The sequence below is a fragment of the Lissotriton vulgaris genome, chromosome 9 (genome assembly GCF_964263255.1).
Source record: "Lissotriton vulgaris chromosome 9, aLisVul1.2, whole genome shotgun sequence".
Lineage (NCBI taxonomy): Eukaryota > Metazoa > Chordata > Amphibia > Caudata > Salamandridae > Lissotriton > Lissotriton vulgaris.
In genome coordinates, this window is record NC_141697.1 from 181088643 (window position 1) to 181108691 (window position 20049).

Genomic DNA, 20049 nt, shown 5'->3' on the forward strand with positions numbered 1-20049 from the left:
CTCATGGGCTGAAGCATGTATTATTGCACCCATGGGAGCCTGTCATTGCAGCCTGTGTAGGCTGGTGCTAGCACCACTTACAACAGATATAAGTTTCCTTATATCTGTGGTCACTACACTTAAACCTTTAAGTCACCCCTAAGGCAGGTCTTTCAATTCTGAAGGCAGGGTGCTCAATTATAAGTGTGAGGGTGCCCCTGCATGACTAGAACATCCCTACAGCCCACAGAGTCCATTCTTCCGAGTTGTAAGTGCATCAGCCATTACGATACATAGAGTGGTTGTGCGCCATTATGCGATGGCTATCTCTGAACTGACTGTAACGAACCCTGTTGTGTTCGGTATCAAACATGTTGGAATCATACCCCAACAGGTAAACAGTGTTGGAGGTATGAATCCATGCACTGTAAAGTTCCTCCGGGAGGCCCTCTGTGCTCCCAGCACCAGTCTTCTAGACCCGGAGAGCAAACCATGGCTGCTGCCGACCAGAGACATGATTCTGCCTAACTGCTGCTGAGCCAAGCTTGAGCAGAAGAAGGCAGGACAATAGGTTTCCTGTCACAGGGAGGTGTGCCCACCTCCCAGACAGGACTTAGTGTATTGTGACAGGGTGGGGGTGCTTGCCAGAGCCACTATATTGCTTTGAAGGGCACATTTGGTGCCCTCCTTGCATACTCCAGTTGGAACCAGTTCAGGGAGCTATTGGCTCCCACTCTGGCACGAAACTGGACAATGGACATGAGAGTATCCTCCCCACTGTCCAGCCCCTGGGAGCCCTGAACCGTCCCAATCCTTTCCTTAGGGTACTTAAGGGCTTACCAGTGGATGGGTTCCTAGATTCACTGTGGGACAAAATTCAGATCCGAAACCACTATCTCCTCAACAGTCTGGGCATTCTGGACTTCGTTGGACTTCGCTTTGGGAACCGAGACTACAAATGGGAAGACTACTGCTACTCCTGGTCTCAAAGTCCTGCCAGTCTTCTACGTCATCTGTGTCTGTGCTCCATACTGTTTTTTCTACAGGCCTGTGGACATCCAAGACACATGAAGGGGAGTCACTGCCCTACATCTGCAGACATCACAAGAAAGCTGACCGGTCTGCGGTTCCTGAGCACCTTTTTCAATGGCTACACTGGTTGCCGTTGCCAAGGTTTGTGGTGCCCCTGCCGGACACTGACCTCTTGGCTCTTGACATCTGATATGGGACAGTTCGTGAACGGCTCCTGGTTTTCCTCAGCATCACTTGGTCTGCATAGCTGCAACTTCAAGGGCTACGTCAACTTTCCTGCATCTCCGACATTGGTGGGAATTTGTCTTCTGTGCCTCCTGGTCACTCCTGAGTGACATAGACTCTGTCCCCTCTCTTTGCAGGTAGGTCTCACCTTCATTCCACCTCTGGGTTCCATTGGACTCTTTCACCTTCTTTGGAAGCGGCATCTCTTCTGAAGTCCTTCATTGTGGTCCACGGCAGTTTCCGATTTCCCTTCGACCTGGCTTCTCTGGTGTAGGTGTTCTGGTTCCTGGGGTATTCACAGGTGGGGTGACTCTACAACATTCCATCTTCCACGGGGTTTCTAAAGGGTCCGCAGGGAAGGGTCCTTCTTCTTTAAAACTGCAACCGCGATTTATCCATTGACTTGTATTGAGCACTCAGTCGTGTGCCCACTCTCCACATGGCCTCTGTGGGGTTCCTGGGTACTTACCTTGGATGGTTCCTTGGGTCCCTGACTCTCCTACATCTTCTGGGTCAAGCCCTGACTTAAGTTGTGGTTCGCATTCCACTATTGTAGTATATGGTTTGATCTCCCCCTGGAGACCACTGTGTATTGGTGATACTTACATGTTCTATTATCGAAATATTGTGTGTATTGTAGTTATATCTCCGGGTAGGAGATATCGAAATGTGTGAGTGTTAATAATAAATACATCCCCTATAATTGGCAGTACATCAAGAGCAGAATGGGAGTCAGAATCTGGTCTCTCCATTACGGATAAACAATGGCTCTTTTGCTGTTCACAATTAGAACAACTTTCACCTAACTATAGGTTACGTCTCATACATTTTAATTTTTTGCACAAAGTCTATAGTAGACCAGTACAATTGCATCGCATGGGCCTACAATCGGACACGAGATGCTGGAGATGTGGGGCCCAAGACGCAACATTCGTACATTAGGCATGGTTTTGCAGTCCAATAGCGCACTACTGGTCGGAGATTCTTAGACACATTGGTAATATTACAAACAGCCAGCCTCAGACTACTCCACTGGTGGCACTTTTAGGTTTTACACTAGATATTCCAAAAGGTTCTCGTAAACTTACGTCCATGTTGATTCTGCTTGCAAAATGTCAGGTAGCGATACACTGGAAAAAATCTCACCCGCCTACAATTGCGGGGTGGAGAAAAGCGACTATTTATTGCAAAGACCAATTGTCCAATTATTGGGACTTCTTACCTAGTAGATCGAGACCTCTAGATATATGGGGGCCATTTGTGAATTGGTTGGAACAGGGAGGCTCAGACCTCCGAGCAGATGGCAGTACGTGATGGCCTGTTGTCTGGTGTTGGATGGGAGTGGTGATCGCTGTGCATTACTGGATGTGAATAACCTGTTGCAACGCTGATTCTATTGAGTTATATGGGATATATGTTTTGGTATATGTGCGGTAGACAGCAAAAGATCGCAGATATGTATTAAGTATACTTTTTTTTTTCCTGGTACCTATTTGACATGGTGGGGAGGGGTGGGGGGAGTTTATTTGTTCTGTAACTTTTACTAGTTAAATTAACAAGCATAGCATCAACCTAATGCCAAGAATACACCGGTTGATATGTCTGTAATGAATCTTAACTCGCTACCGGTCCCCCGGGATGTCGGTATAAAAGCTGTGTATTATGTATCAACATACTTTTATCTCATGCTGCCGGCCTCAGGGTTGTGGACATTCAGCTGTGCAATTACTGCAACTTGTAATAAAAGGCTTTAAAAAAATAAAATAAAAATAAACACATTTTTATAACTACACTGTGTGGTTCTTTTTCACTTGATAAGATTAAGGACTGGTTAAACAGGCTGCTTTACACTCCTTCTGGACAATGCCTGAAGGCTGCTCTCCACAGCATCCACTTAGAGAGCTTTCTAAGAACACTATGAATCACCATAAGGGTTGTCTGGATTAGTGCAGGGTGCTACACTAACATAAGTGAGCACTATATACTAAGCTAGCCTCCTACACAAGTTAATACCCTTTTGTAGGTTATATTATGCAATATTAATTGGTATTTCCTAAGGATATGGTCAGTGGAGTTTCACGGCTTGGAGAGAGGAGACAGTCTGGAAGGCGAAGCTAGAGTGCGTTCCCATTCTACAGCTGTGACAATATCTCCTTGAGAATAGAACCAGCATCCTGAACCAGAACAGATAGTTCAGGATAATTATTAGCACTGATTCACTAACCAGCGCACAAGAGCCGGCCTGCAAGCAAAAGAGGCAAGGCAGTTCACAGACAGCTATAAACTCTTTTTTCTTCACGTTTTGCTGTTGCTGGAAGCAGCGAGACTGCTCTATAATGGAGGAGGTTGTCAACCTGAAGATGAGGCTTCTCTAAAATGCACATCAGTACTGAATATTCCTTTTCCAGAAAGAAGCCTGGTAAATGGAGAGGTGGCATTAAAGTGACGTGTGTTGCTTGATTTAATTATCTCGAGATATATAATGTTACAAAGCAGTCTGGAGGCAGTAGTAGTACCAAGATAGGTTTATTAGAACAGCCCCACACCGGTGGTGGTGCGTGGGTCAACGGAACATCATTAATGACAGTTGATGTCACAGGGGATCAGCTGGGGAGGAATGGAATGTGGGGGGAACCAATGGGGAAGAGGAGAACACAGAGGGAGCTCACGCGCAGGGGAGGGGAAGGTACCATGCGCTGGGGCACAGGGGGGTGGCATAAGTGAGATACAACACATCTTCCTCTCTTGAGAGTTTTGACAACTGTGCCACGGAATGTGGTAACCATTAACAGGTGGGTACATAAACTGGTGGGCAATTAGTCACAGACAAAGTCATCCAAGCGTTTTGGTCTACGGATGGTTCTACCAAACCTTCCAGAGACTGACGGTAAGTTAGGTGCGCATTCGGTGTGAGAATGGGAATCATAGCTAGTTCTGCCGAACCTACCTCTGAGCTTGTGACCGTCAGACGCAACTTCAGAATCAGAATGAGGGTCATCGTGACTACTCCGATTATATGTCGAAGTGCTGGGATTGACACCTACAGACCGATCTGTCGATTGACCATCATCAGAGTCAGAGTCAGGTTGGAAATCATGTGTGCTGTCATTTCTAGACATATTACTCTCTTCAACACAAGACCTATCAACATCCACCCACAAATCATTGCTAACCGTAACATGTTGCTGTTGATTGTGAGCCTTGCCTCCAGGATGATAATTTGCCAGTCTGCTCATGTGCCATACTTTTCCATCGCGGAGTCTTGCCGCATTGTTAAACAATTCATCAATGTGAAGAGGGGCAGTGAATCTGCTTTCTCCTTTCTTTACTTTTTTTTCCAAACGAACTTTCACAAGGTCGCCAACCTTAAATGTATGATCCTTTGCGCTGTGTTTCGAATCATACCATTCCTTGTAGTATTTCTGTGCTTTGATAATGTTATTCCTTATGTTTTCTGGTGACCATTCAATTTGTTTGGATTCAGACATCCACCCCAGGTCAATGCTTAAAGGCTGTCTGCTTCTCATGAGAACAAACAGTGCTGTGCGTGTGCTTGCACAAGGAGCTATCCTGAATGCCCAGATAAGTTTGTATACTTCTTCTTCCCAGTTTAGGTTTGCATTTCTGGATAGTTGTATGTGTCCCTTCAAGACACGGTTGAAACGTTCAGTGAGACCATTACCTTCTGGATGATAAATTGAAGTGGTGTGATGGGTGATACAGTTCCTAGCTAGGAATGACTTGAATGCCTCTGAACAGAATTGCAGACCATTATCGGTGAGCACTGATTTGGGTAATCCTTCACTTAGAAACAGTTTGTCCAAGAAATCAATAAATTTTGAGCTGTCAATTTCATCGACAATTTTTATTTCCGGCCACTTGGAGAAATGATCTATTGCCACGAGGATGTACTTGATTTTTCCGTCATGTCCTTCGATGGGTCCCACTATGTCTAAGCCCAATTTCTCCCATGCCATTTGAGGGGGTTGAATTTGAGAGAGACTGACTTTTGAAGTTTTGAGAGTTTTGTCTGAGTCACAGCATTCAACACAGTTCCTGACCTGGACCTCAATTTGTTTGTCAATACCCGGCCACCAATAACTTGACCTGACTCTCTGCTTAGTTTTGGTGATGCCAAGGTGGCCAATGTGACACAAACTTAGGATTTTGTCTCTGAGCGTGACAGGGGCTATAGCTTTACCCATTCTGTACAACACACCGTTTTCCCAACTGAGTTCATTTCTTGTTTCCCAGTACGCCTTGACATTGCCATGTAGGTTGCGCTTTTCTGGCCATGCAGAGTTGACGAATTTGCATACCTCATGCAGCGTAGAGTCGCGCGACATGTGTTGACCCCATTCTTCCGCTGATATTCCATCCAGGTCGGTGTTGAAGAGCAGAGCTACCTTCTCCTCGTCTTCTTGTGTGACCATGCTTTCCGTGTGAGGCAGAGGTAGTCTGCTGAGGAAATCTGCAATTTTGTTTTTCACTCCAGGCCAATACTCCGCCGAGTAGTTGTAATCCAATAACTTGATTGACATTTTGCTCAGTCTTGGTGAAGCATTTTGTAGACCAGAGGCAGACAGTATCTTGATTAATGGTTTGTGGTCTGTGCGAAGATGGATTTTGTACCCCCACACATATGCTCTGAAGTAATTGAGCGCCCATGAACAAGCCAGCATTTCGCGCTCAATGACTGAGTACTTTTCCTCTGCAGAGGTGAGCGACCTGGAGGCAAAGGCTACAACCCATTCTTGGTTCGATGAGTCCTTCTGTGCTAGCACAGCTCCTATACCTTTGTTGCTTGCATTAGTAGTTAGGTAGATTTCTGCTTTGGGGACAGCTGAGTCCTTTAGTTCAATTTTATGTTCGAAGCTGTTAAGAAGACCAACTTTACCTGAGAACACTTCTGGAAAATCTTTTTGTATCGCCAGTTTACTGGAATCATTTATGGACAAGACCGGATCATCACTATTGGGATCAAGCATGATACCCAAATCAGCCTGGTCACTCCAGCCAAGAACAGAGGGGCCTTTTTTAGCAACATAAAGTCGGCAAAATGCTCTCCTGTTTTTAAATTCAAATTCCAGATCACGTGTTCCTAGGAATTCTATGTTGTTTCCCGTGTAGCTTCTAGCAATAACCTTAGGTTTTTCAAGAGTTGAGCCAATTTTATCCGTGAATTGCTTCCAAACGTTCTCGTTGATAATCGTGAAGGGAGACCCAGAGTCTGCCATCAGATTGACTGTCACACCTCCCAAATTTACATCACACATGGGTTTTTTCTTCTTTGTTGGCGTGAGTTCTAACACGTCATATTCAATTGAGAAAACATAACTGACGCTGTCGGAGTCAGAATACTCCGAATCTTCTTCTGTGGAATCACTCTCTTCTTGAATTTGTCGGACCTGTCTGCTTTGTTTGTACAATTTCCTATTGCAAACCTTAGCGATGTGTCCAGTCATTCCGCATGACAAGCATTTTTGATGTATAGCTGGACACCTTCTTGAATCAGCTAGATGGGTTGGAGACCCACAGCGATAACATTTAAGTTCAGGAAGATCATTGTCCCTTGTATTACCACGTCGATCACTGCTTTGCTTTGATCTGCTTGGTTCACTTCTTTTGTGATAATCATGTCTCATTTCTTTTTTGTTTCCTTTCTGTTTTAGTTTGCTTGCATTGGAGGACCTTATAGCTTTAATTTCCGTTGGTTCATCCATAACTGCTTTGGCGCATCTGCCTGTAAGTTCAGCTTTCTTGATAAGGGCAACAACCTCCTTCAAAGAAGCCTCGCCATTGACCCAAAGTTTGTCCTGGATATTGGGGTTGCTCGCGTGCATAATTATTTGATCACGCACAAACTCTTCTTGCAGTGCTCCAAATCTGCAGGTTAAGGCTAAGTTGTTCAAGGCAGCAACGTAATCTTCAATGCTTTCTTCTTTCCCTTGCTTCCTTCTAGAGAATTTGTACCGGTCAACAGCAACACACACAATTGGCGAGAAGTGATCGTCCAGATCATCCAAGGCATGTTGATAAACATCATCACCTGTTCTCACTTTCTTCTCTATGTTGTTGTAGGTCTTAACTCCGCCAGGACCCAAACAGTACAAAAGTACTTTTTTCTTCTTTACAGCAGTGAAATCATCATCCTCTACTGTCTCAATATAATTAATAAAATCTCTTTCCACTCTTTCCAAGGCATGCATGGTGCACCTTTGAGAGGTAGAAACGCCTGAGGCTGCGAAAGATTCAAGGAACTGAGAGCACACATAACGGTAGACAAACTGTTGGCTCAAGTTCTCACTGTGATAAGTTCTAATGTAGTAGAAAATGTCACTTTATACACCTCTTTATGAAGTGTTCACATCTGTCACCTTCAAAACACATTCATTCAGAATAGTCCTTAGTACAGTGCTTGCTTCGTTAAGTTACACTTGTATCCTTATTTGTCCCTTATAAACACATTGCGCAATGTTCCACGAATGCATAGCTTTGGCCAGGTTCGAACACTGGGCTTGAAAAGTACGATCAATTTCACTTTGAAATTTTTTTTTTAAAATGGCCCCCAGCGCTGCGTTTCAGTGACGTCACGCGTCACCGAGCATGCGCAGATGTGGTGGATCAGAAGCGCAAACACAGCTGACAGGAATTTCCTTTTTCGAATGCGCACGGCAAGCGCATACACAGCGGACAGGAGTTGGTGCGCGCAAGGACTGCCGCTGCCAGGGAAGAACGTCGAACACCTTCAGGGGGCACACGTGAAGGGGATCCCTCAAATGCCGTAGCGGCCCTACCTCCGTGCGGCGCTGCAGCTGGCCGTTCTGAGACACTCAAATCTCGAAACAAGGCACACGCCTCCGCTTCCTTCGACAGCTATGTGGTCCTCATCTTCATCCGCTTATGATGAGAAGACACCGGAATTCCCAAGGTAGGAGGAATTGTCCCGATCTGTCGACCGATTACCGATCTCAGCAAAGTTAATATCCGTCAGCTGTACCACGGTGTGAGGCTGTAGTTCCGCTGGTAACCGCTCGTCGCCACTGTTACAAAGCAGTCTGGAGGCAGTAGTAGTACCAAGATAGGTTTATTAGAACAGCCCCACACCGGTGGTGGTGCGTGGGTCAACGGAACATCAGTAATGACAGTTGATGTCACAGGGGATCAGCTGGGGAGGAATGGAATGTGGGGGAACCAATGGGGAAGAGGAGAACACAGAGGAAGCTCACGCGCAGGGGAGGGGAAGGTACCATGCGCTGGGGCACAGGGGGGTGGCATAAGTGAGATACAACATATAACATTCAGGGTAAATAAAATGGAAACATACGGATGGAAAACTGATAACAATAGAAGTTAGAAGTCACATTTACAGAATAAGTCATATAATATTAGCAAAAACGAAAGAAATTGGATATGGGGGCTATCTATGTCCGTTACTTTCATTAAATCAATATGAACGTTGTGCAGGCATAACTAAAAAAAGAAAGAAAAAGTTAAATGGAAAGGGGTAAGTTAAAGGATTGGGGTGTCATCTCTACATTAATTAAAACAATTAAGAAAACAATAAAAATATGGAAATTCTGAAATATAATCTCACAATTCCTGAATATAATACCAGAACAAAAGACAAACACAATGAACTTATACAATCAGTATTACGGATGCGGGGAAAAATAGGGGAAAATAAATCAACAGAATAATGCAATAACTTTAGATATCTATCTGTAACTTGAAGGTCACATATATGATTCCAAGCCGGCCACTTAGCCTTCCTAATTCAGTTGGGTAATAATTAACACCTATTATTATTACAGTTCATAGGTCATGTAAAATTAAGGTGGGACTCCATTCTTCCTGAGAACGAGCCTGGGATGAATTTAATTCCATTTCAGAGATTAGGGGGAGTGTTCTGATGAGCTGGGATGTTCTAAAGGGATGACCATTATGTTGAGAACTGGGATAATTGTGGAGAGAGCCTGAGCAGGGTCCCAGCCAGGCATCTTGCTGTAAGGGGTTTCAAGACAATACTGCACCGTGCAGAAGGTTTCCTGCCCCCAGCATTGAAAGCATGCAGGGGGAGCGTGGGAAAAGGGTGGGGGACTCGGATAATGACTGACCATCCACACCACTCTCTCCCATACTTCTCAGAGGGCAGGGATGCTCCAATTCACACGATGATGTAAGGTATTTCTTAACCCTGGGCGAAGAACTACGCTCCGTTCGCGGAGTTTGCGGAGTTTCGGCAACTCCGCGCTCCGCGGAGAACGCGAAGTTGTAGAATACTCCGCAAACTGCTGCGTAGCGTAGTTCTCGCGCGCTCAATAGCATTTTCGCGTGTGCGAGGATGCTTGTCGGTAAGATCGAGTTGCCGAACACGCAGAAACTGCAATCTGGCACAGAATAACTCGCAAACACGTTAGTAGTGACCGGAAATAAGGGGACGCGAGCGGGCGGGACAAACCTCATGGGTAACTTCGCGCGCTACACATCCCGAGCATGCAGGCAATCAATCAATCAGGATATTTGTATAGCGCGCTACTCACCCAGAGGGTCTCAAGGCACTTGGGGGAGGGGGGTCCGCTACAGCTCGAACAGCCATGTCTTGAGTTGCTTCCTGAAGCAGAGGTGGTCTTGGGTCAGGCGGAGGTGGATGGGGAGGGAGTTCCAAGTCTTGGCTGCCAGGTAGGAGAAGGATCTTCCTCCCATGGTGGATCTTCGAATGCGTGGCACGGCGGCGAGGGCGTGGCTGGTCGATCGTAGCTGGCGGGTGGGAGTGTAGAAGGTCAGGCGGTTGTTGAGGTACCCGGGGCCCAGGTCGTGGAGGGCCTTGTGTGCATGGGTGAGGAGTTGGAACGTGATTCTCTTGCTGACGGGGAGCCAGTGAAGGTCTCTCAGGTGTCCGGAGATGTGGCTGTGTCGGGGGATGTCCAAGATGAGTCGTGCGGAGTCGTTCTGGATGTGTTAGAGTCTTTTCTGGAGTTTGGCTGTGGTTCCGGTATAGAGGGCGTTTCCGTAGTCCAGTCGGCTGGTGAAGAGTGCCTGTGTGACCGTCTTCCTGGTTTCGGTGGCGAGCCATGGGAAGATCTTTCGGAGCATGCGTAGGATGTTGAAGCATGATGATGAGACGGCGTTGACTTGTCTGGTCATCGTGAGGGAGGAGTCCAGGATGAAGCCCAGGTTGCGTGCGTGGTCCGTTGGTTTGGGTGCGCTGCCCAGGGCAGGGGGCCACCAGGAGTCGTCCCAGGCGGAGGGTGATGATCCAAGGATGAGGACTTCCGTCTTGTCTGAGTTCAGTTTTAGGCGGCTGTTCCTCATCCACTTGACTATGTCTTTCATCCCTTCGTGTAGGTTGGTTCTGGCGGTTCCTGGGTCGTTGGTGAGGGAGAGGATCAGCTGGGTGTCGTCGGCGTAGGAGATGATGTTGAGGTTGTGTTGGCGTACGATGGCTGCGAGGGGGCTCATGTAGACGTTGAAGAGGGTGGGGCTGAGTGATAATCCTTGTGGTACGCCGCATATGACTTTGGTGGCCTTGGATCTGTACGGGGGAGGCGGACTCTCTGGGTTCTTCCGGTGAGGAACGAGATGATCCACTCCAGTGCCTTCTCTTGGATTCCGATGTTGCTGAGGCGCTGCACTAGGGTGCGGTGGCAGACCGTATCGAATGCTGCGGAGAGGTCCAGGAGGATGAGGGCCGCTGTTTCCCAGTTGTCGAGCAGGGCTCGGATGTCGTCAGTGGCTGCGATGAGGGCGGTCTCGGTGCTGTGGTTGGTGCGGAAGCCGGACTGCGAGTGGTCGAGGCTGGTTGGGCAAGCGCAATTGGTGATCCACTGTGTGAGGTTGTTGGCTGCTTGGTTGGGGTCCGTTTAGCTGGCTGGCGGGTTCTGGCTCAGTGAAGTGGTGAGCTGGTCGGTGGTGATCTTATTCCAGTTCCTGCGGGGAACCTGTTGCGGGTGGTGGTGAGTCGTGGTCTTTCTGAAGCTGAAGTGGACGCAGCTTTGGTCTGTCCAGTGGAGCCCGGTGGAGTGGCTGAAGGAGATGTACTTGCTGGAGGAGAAGACTGGGTCAAGCGTGTGTCGGGCGTAGTGGGTGGGGGTGTTCACCAGTTGCATGAGTCAGAGGTTGGCGAGGTTGTCCAGCAGGGTGGTGGTGGTGTTGTCGTTGTTGTTCTCCAGGTGGAAGTTGAGGTCCCCTAGGAGGATATAGTCAGCGGAGGCGAGGGCGTGCGGGCTGATGAAGTCTGCGATGTCTTCGCTGAATTGTGTGCGAGGTCCTGGGGGTCTGTAGATGAGGGTGCCTCTGAGTGTGGTCTTGGGGTCGGTGTGTATCTGGAAGTGAAGATGTTAAGCGGCTGTGAGGGTGTCGTCTGAGTTGGTCGTGATGCGGATGGTGTTCTTGTGGACGATGGCGATGCCTCCTCCTGTCTCGTTGACGCGGTCTCTCCGGGTGATCTTGTATCTGTCCGGGATGGCGACGGCGATATCGGGCGCTGATGAGGCGTTCATCCATGTTTCCGTGAGGAAGGCGACGTCTGGAGATGTGGTGTCGAGCAGGTTTCAGAGTTCCACGGCGCTCCCGAAGACGAAAAATGGCTTGCGAACGGGTCATGCAAGCTACTACGCATGCTCGCGGAGCTATGCGTAGTTCGCGGAGTGCAAGTGCATCTTCGCGTAGCTCGCGGAGTGCGGCTACGCGAACTACGCCCAGGCTTCTATTTCTACACCCTCCAAGGATAAAGGAAGGAGAAGGTTTTACTTTTGTTGAAATGGTTTGCCACCATCGTGAAGGGTAAATATCTACTCTCTGGAATTTCTTTCATTCAAAAGGCACTGAGGGAAGAAGCTCATAGACGAGAAAAATACATCCTGGGGGTAAGACAGAAATTAGAAGCTAAAACAGTATATAAAACTTCAACTTTAATTTATATTTTAGAGAACAAAATATAACACTAACAAGTATGTGAAATATAATTTAGACCATGGCTACAAACTCAGAACTTTTAGAGCCGAGGGACAGTTCTTAACAATCTACAGAACGTTGTACACCATCAACTTTTACATGCAATCGTCAGCTGCTCAATGATGCTCACCTTCTCAGAAGCTTCCACAGTCTTTTGCGTTTTCTTGGCTGCATTCCTTTTGTGATCGTAAAATCTGAAAAACAAAACATTTCTGCGATATTGTTTTCTGGGAACATGTGTGGCTGCTGCTTGTCTGCATCTGAGTGTTTCCTGCCTTGTTTAAGTCATGCAAACAAATGAGCTTTCTGGGGGTGAGAGATGCAGGGATATCAGTGTGTCAAATTAATTTAGAATTAACAAATACAGTGTTTTTTGGCTAACATGAATAGGTCGTAAATAATATAATTGAACTGAATTTATTATAACAAAGCTTTGTAAGTTGACATGACCAGGCGTTTTCAATTCAGTTCTATTTGATGTAATTTGCATATTTTTTTTTTAATTTGTTTTTATTGTTGCATCAAGACAAACACATTATAAGGAAGATTCATTCGTCGGTGCAGCGTCAACATTCAGCTACATCCAACCGCTAGCGCAACTTTTTCATTTTTATTTGTAACTTTCAACTCTTAGGTTCATAGATTGAATATTCAGCAGCATTCAATATATACATCGTCTTGCTTAGTTGTAGCAGTATAGCGGTTAAGTCCTTGTATCCCACAGTTCGCATGCCTATTGTCTATGCCAGGAGAGCACAGAAATTCCTGGAACCTTTCCTGTCGTTGCGCACCCCCACCTCCCCTTCTACACCTAATCTAGGTCGTCTTCCTCCTCTGAACTATCTATATCTTCCTCCTCTGGCAGTGGCTCACACAGATCCCCCCTATATGTATTCCAAGGTGACCATATTTTATTCCATTTACGTGGCTTAGCTCTTTGTTGATACACCGCCCTCTCCACCATCATGAGCATATCCATGTTTCTGCACCACTGCGCTAAGGTTGGCGCTTCTGATGCCCCCCATTTTTGCGCTATGTCTCGCTTTGCCAGCATCATTCCGATAACCACCCATTGCCGTCCGTGCAGCGTCAGGTTGTTCGGGCCCCATATATTCAACAAGCATACTCTTGGGTCAGGCGTGACGGTGATTTGTAAAGTCTGGGCAACAGTGCGTATTACACGCCGCCAATATTCTACCATGCTGGGACAGGACCACAGTGTATGAAACAGTGTGCCTTCTTCTCCGCAGTTTCTCAGGCAGTAAGGGTGGTCTGCCCTCTGAATTTAAAGTAGGGTGGTGCACGTGTAGTATACTCGGTGTAATATTTTAAATTGCACTAGCCTAAATGGCGCCGAGATACCTGCTTCTCTAGGTGACGCCATTGCAGCATTCCAATTTGTCTCATCCATCTCACCTATCTCGTCCTCCTATTTCTCTTTCAGTTTCTGCAATGGGTCGGGTAGATTGTTTATCAGTTTGCGATAGGTGAGGGAAGTGGCGCTGGTTTCCATGTAGACTGTGAGTAGGCGGTCCTCCAACGGAGCAGATTCCGGGACCTTAGTACCTGGTGCAATTGCAGTCATTAATGCATGTCTAATCTGTGTGTATCGGTATGTCTCATTAATGCCTAGATCGTATTGCTCCCTCAGGGTCTCAAATGGAACCACCCCATCCTTCGTCCACATATCCCCCACAGTGAATATCCCGATGTTATCCCATTGGGTAAACCCTTTGCTGTTTCTCAGGTTACCCAGTGTTTTGGAGTCCCACAAGGGTGTAAGCTGTGTAATCACACCCTCCCACTTCAGTCGTATTTGTGCTTAATGCCATAGCGTCGCCGTGTGTTTAGTCAGGCCTATCAGTTTTGTCGTCAATCCCTTGTTGTAGAGCGGGGCCAGAAGGGTGTTAGTACCGAGCTGCCGCCTGTCTGCTAAATATGCCGGGTCGTCCTGCGGTGCATGTATCCACTGGTTGATCACCTTGAGATGAGCCGCCCAGTAGTATAGTTCCAGGTTTGGGAGTGCGATCCCCCCACTGTACCAGTCTCTAATCAGTTTCATATGCGCGACCCTAGCTGGGCAATTCCCCCATAGTAGGCCTGACAGTTGACCTGATATCTGCCTGAAGAACGACGATGGGACCATCGCCGGCATGTTCTCTAAGACATATAGGAAACGGGGTAGCGCCATCATCTTGAATAGCGCCGCCCGGCCCAATAATGTTAATGGGAGGGTCTTCCAATGTTTTACATCCGTTTTCATCCTTTCGAGCAGCGGCCGTAAATTCAGGTCCTGAAAGGTCGTGTGGTCCCGCGTGATTTGGATCCCTAAGTATCTGAAGGATGCGGTCTCTAATATTAATGGGCAGTCCTCTCTAAGGTGTGGCGGCGTTCCGTGCAGCATGTAGATCACTGACTTCGTCCAGTTAATTTTATAACCTGAGGCTATTCCGTGTCTCTCACACAGCGCCAGTAACACTGGAATTCCCACTACCAGGTCCGTTAGGTATATCAACATATCGTCGGCATATAGTGACACTCTATCCTCCCAGTTGTCTCCCCAGTCTATGCCCCGCAATAGCCGGGTGGTCCTAATGGTTGTGGCCAATGGTTCCAGCACCACGGCGAACAGTAGCGGTGAGAGCGGGCAGCCTTGTCTCGTTCCCCTTGCTAGCGGTATTTCTCTTGAGATGTGGCTGTTTGCCGTCACTCGCGCCACAGGGTTTTTATACAACAGCTTAATCCATGCTATGAATTTTGGGCCGAAACCCATATGTTCTAGGACCGCGAAAAGGTATCTCCATTCTACCAAATCAAACGCCATTTTGGCGTCAAGCGAGAGGACTGCTGCTGGTTCTGTCAATAACGGGGCTCGCGCCATCACACCATGTAATCGTCTGAGATTCATCGCCGTACTCCTGTGCGGCATAAATCCCGACTGATCCGGATGTATTAGGTGTGCTGGATGAGGCAATAATCTGTTGGTCAGTAGTTTCGCCAAGATTTTGCTTTCAGCGTTAAGGAGGGATATTGGACGGTATGAGCCGCATTCCTCAGGCGGTTTGCCGGGTTTCGGGATTGCTACTATGGTAGCCACACGTTGGTCAGGCGGCAATTGTCCCTGTTCCAGACTTTCTGTAAACATGTTGAGTAGGGGTTTACTCAGCGTCTCTGACATGGTTTTGTACCACTCAATCGGTATCCCGTTGGGGCCCAACGCTTTCCCGGAGTGTAGTGCTGCGATAGCCGTCTGTAACTCCTCAGCGGTTAGGTCTGTTTCCAGCTCTTCCACATTGTCTTGTGACAAGGTGCGGGTGGGTACTCCCACGAGAGCCGTCTCTGCCATCTCCTGTGTAATATCTAATTCAGGGGAATACACTGTTCGGAAATGGTCTGCCAGTATTTCAACTATCAGTGATGGACGGGTTTGTAATACATCTGCAGGGTCCTTCAACTGTAGTATATTCCTCTGTCCACCCTGTTTCTTCTCTAGCCAGGCCAGGAGCTTACTAGCTTTATCCCCGACATCGTATATCCTGTGCGCTGTGGCCGCTATGTTTTCTACTACTCTACGGCGTATAAGATCGGTATGACGCTGCTGACACAGCCGGAGCGTGTGGAGCTTGCCCCTCGTCGGATCAGCCATATGTTCTTCGTTAGCCCTAGCGAGTTTGTCTTCTAAGTCCGTTAGTTCCTGTTTCTGGGTGCGCTTATACCTTGTTATAGTGGATATCGCTTGCCCTCTAAGAACCGTTTTGTAGGCTTCCCACAGGACAGAGGGAGACGATACTGATCCTTTGTTTTCTGCGAGGTAACACCTTGTCGCTTTTTTCAGTGTTTTAGCCACTTGTGGCACCTTAAGGTACCCCGGGTATATCGGGTAAATGCGCTTTCGGGCCCGCTCAGGGTTGGAGAGAGCCAGCGTCAACGGGGAATGATCCGAGATACCCCTTGGCTTAATTTGTACGTCATCGATAGTGAGGAGCCCGTCTCCCAGTGTTAGGAAGTAGTCGATCCGGGATAGACTGTCATGGACCGCCGAGTGGTATGTGTACTGTTGGTCGTCCGTGTGTAACCGCCTCCAGAGGTCTATCAAACCCTGTGCTTCTAGGAAGCCATTCAGCCGGGAAGGCCCGGGAGTCTGCGTTCGCACCGGGAATCTGTCTTGTGTGTTGTGCGCCACCGCGTTAAAGACCCCCCTAAGATGAGATCCCCCTCCGGGAGTTCCAGCAGGAATTTCCCCAATTCTGGGAGAGCGACTGCGTGCAGTGCCGGCGGGATATACACCGAGACCACATTCAGTGGCCTCCCCTCCCACTGTCCATGTGTCGCTGCAAAGCGTCCCTGTGTGTCTATTTTCGTGGACTGGACTATGTATCTAGAAGATCGGTGCATTAGGATCCCCGTACCACGGGACCCCCTAGTGAATTCTGAATGAACATTCATACGGTAACCTTTCCTGTCTAGGGCATGTGCCGCTGTGCCCGTTAAGTGCGTTTCCTGTAGTAGGACCAGGGCAGGATTCAATCTTCTTATACTTTGCAGTACTAAGCCTCGTTTGACCTTGTCCCCCAGTCCCCTCACATTCCAAGACATGAGTTGCAGCGGTGTCACTGGCCCCAGTCTAGATTCCCCCCCCCCCTGTGTCAGTTCGTGTGGTGTGTGCCATAGCTTCTGTGGTTGAAAGGACCTGCTTGCCATACTAACTGAATTCGAGTTAAGTGCCGGGTTCTAGCTCTACTTCGTGCACATGCCTCGTATTTCCAATCTCGACCAGTGAACCAGTCTAGAATTTGCAAAACCTCCCAACCCCCAACTCCCCCCCTCCCTGCCCCCCTGCTAAACGGACTTAGAACTGCCCGCCCCCCACAACTCAGCAGAGTGCCTGACCCAAACCCAAAACACAGTACTTGCTCGCTGGGGTGAAGGACTCTCCGGAGTCAGCGGCCCCCCTTCTGGTCTACGGAGGACCTCCGCCCAGTGTCCTTGGCGGCTCGCCCGGTCAGCGTTGCATTTGGCCTACAAAGGTAACATCGGGAAGTCATTGTTCTTCGTTATCTTCGTTCTCTATTGTCTCGCTCAGAGGTGAGTGCATTTCCATTTCTCCGCCGGATGCCTGGGAGCCCGGACGAAATCCGTTAGCGCGGTGCTTGTTCGTCCTGTTGGAACGGCGAGGTTGGCCCGTTAGTCTCCAGCCTTCCAGCCAGTCCTGTGCCGCCTCCGGTGTGTCGAAGAACCACGTTTTATTGTCTGCCACTATCCTTAGTTTGGCTGGGAAGAGCATTGAGTAAGGAATCTCTCTTGCCCTAAGTTCTTTTTTCACTTCAAAGAATGTCCTTCTCCTACGTGCGACCTCCGCCGTATAATCCGGAAAGAAAGCCAATGTAGAGTTTTGGATTTTAATGGGGGGTGAGTTTCTTGCTGCTTGTAGGATCGCATCCCTGTCTCTGAAATTGAAGAGCCGAGCAATGATCGGCCTTGGGGTACTGCCCGGTTTCGGACGTCCCCCCGGGACTCGATGCGCCCTTTCCACTGAGAAAAAATCGGAGAGACCCTTAGGCTTAAGTTCTTGTTTGATCAGCTCTTCTACATACAGGTCCATCACCCTTGTGTCTTCCGATTCTGGAACCCCTATTATGCGGATGTTATTCTGAGCGCCCTTCTTGATCATCCAGCTTTTCACGCAGGTCCTTGTTTTCCTTCGAGATCCGTTCCATACTTATTTGTAATTCTGATACATCCTCCACCAAAGATTTGGTCACTATCTCCATTGTGTTCACTTTTTCCGACATTTTATGGAAGTCCGCTCTTATTAGTGTTATTTCCACTGAGATCGACCCCACTGTTGCCTGTACTTGCGTCAGGGCTCGCATCACATCTTCCAGAGTCGCTTTCTTACCTCCCGCCGTTTCCGCGGCTTTGCTCGCCTGTACCTTAGCGTCCGTCGGGGAGGAAGTTGCTTTATCATATGCGTATTTGTCAAGACGTGACTTTGTGGTCCCTCCCTTCGGCCCTTTGCCGGTCATTTTGGTGTTCACTTCAGTAGCGTCCCGTAGCAGGATATCCGCTTTGAATAGTGTCTTTAGTGGAGCTGAGTCTGTTAGGAAGTATCCCAGGTGGGGGCTTGCAGCTTCTCTCGTAAATTTCGGATTATTTGGGCCGAGCAATTACAATGTCCACCAGTCGACGGAATTTCCCCTTCTGTCCATCAGGCAACTGGTGGGGGTGACCAGCACTGCTCGCCGCGCTCAGGGTGCAGACCGTTTGCGGTCTGTGTGGTAGTGTCTATGTCGCCTGGTGATCCGTCGAGTACACTCACTTTTTGTTGCTCCTGCCGGCGCAGGTTGTCTGTGGCAATGGTTTCTGGGGTGATTCGACCCCGCGGATGTCGTCCTTGCCGTGCCCCCCGTAGACAATTGGTAGCCGGCGCTGCCTGCGGTAGCCTCAGCTCTCAGGCCGTTCTCACTTCGGCCGTAGTAGGGAGGCTCCAACGTGCTTGCCGCTATGAACGTTTATGCGGCGTCTCCCAACCGCCGCATTCGGGGGCACCGTCGTCTGCGATGTACACCCCACCTTAGTAGGGCAACAGAGCGGGGCTGAGTGTGCCTATGTCCCGGTACGGATGTCCGAGGCACCGCTGCTCACGATGGGGTGCGGGCGCCCGAAAGACTGAGCCCGTGTCCGGGATTCAGCGTCTCTTCAGAGGCGTCTGTGTTGGAGTGGTGCGCCGGTGCGCTACTTCCTTCAGCTGCGCCGCCGTCCGATAGGTGCCCCGGGGTCAGTATTCCTCCTTACCGGGTGTATCGTAGCCTTTTTATTTCATCCTCCGACTCCTGCGTCTCGAGCAGGGTATTGTGCAGACTGGTGTGGCCCTCCCGCAATCCTGTGCCTCAGTCACTGCGGTGCCCGGAGTTCAAGATAGCGGTTCCGGCCCTGGATTCAGTAGGCCGGTCCTCCTCCGTCGGATGGCCAGGTTAGTTTCTGTTACTCGCCGGGCAGTATTTAGCGATGCTTGTCACCTAGAACACGAGTACAGTAATTCCGGTGTAGGCGCTATCTCGCGGTATCTTCCTTCACACAGAGCTCATCCACGAGCGGGCGTTTCCGGTGCTACCGCGCCCAGCCTGCAGCACTTCCTGTCGGATCTCCGCGCCAGGCAGCTCCCCGGCTCCAGCTCTCCTTTGCGGCCTGAGCAGGCTTCACGTCTAACTCCACCTCCCTCCGTCGGATTTTCGTTCTTCTTGCCACCGTTAGTGCCGCCCAGTCCTGAGCTTCGGTACCTTCCCGCTGGGAAATTTTTATCGCCGGATCAGTAGTCGGATATTCAAGGAGGCCGCTTCAACCACGGAGCTCGCCTTCTATGCTGCCGCCATCTCCAGCTGCTAGCCACGCCCCCCGTAATTTGCATATTTTAAAATTAAAATTTCTCTGCCAGTACAGCTCCAGTTAAAAACGTGCTCTTCAGCATATGAAAATTACTCCTAATTCAAATACTTTTAGGGTCTTGATTTGGCAGTATCTTTACAATATACTCTTGATTGTGTTCCTAATGTTCCTAGACAATAGTAATCAACAGTATTGGAGCTAAAGTAATTTTTAATGTGATGTATTTGCTGGATGACTTGAGCCTGGCCATTCGGGATCTTCTTCGGAACTCATCTCGGAGAGGGAAGCTTATTGGGAACTCCAGCACAGAAGTGATGACCCTGTGCATTCTCTGAGCCTCCAAATAGAACGAGCCAGGGTTCTCCCCATTACTGGAAGGTGCCCTGCGCAACCTACTAGTGTAGCTGCTATTCGTCATCCACTAGGCATCAACAGCTGAGTTTGTCTGCTGTGGCATTTAAAGATCCCGCC

At 48.7% G+C, this 20049-nt stretch overlaps 1 protein-coding gene across 1 annotated transcript in view; it reads right to left on the minus strand.

Moving 5' to 3' along the window:
- Positions 1-20049, minus strand: part of NEMF (nuclear export mediator factor) — a 486031-nt gene that overhangs the window by 249922 nt on the left and 216060 nt on the right. The window contains exon 15 of the mRNA XM_086937289.1: positions 12323-12386. Within this exon, the coding sequence (XP_086793415.1) occupies positions 12323-12386 (64 nt within the window). The remainder of the gene's footprint in view (positions 1-12322; positions 12387-20049) is intronic.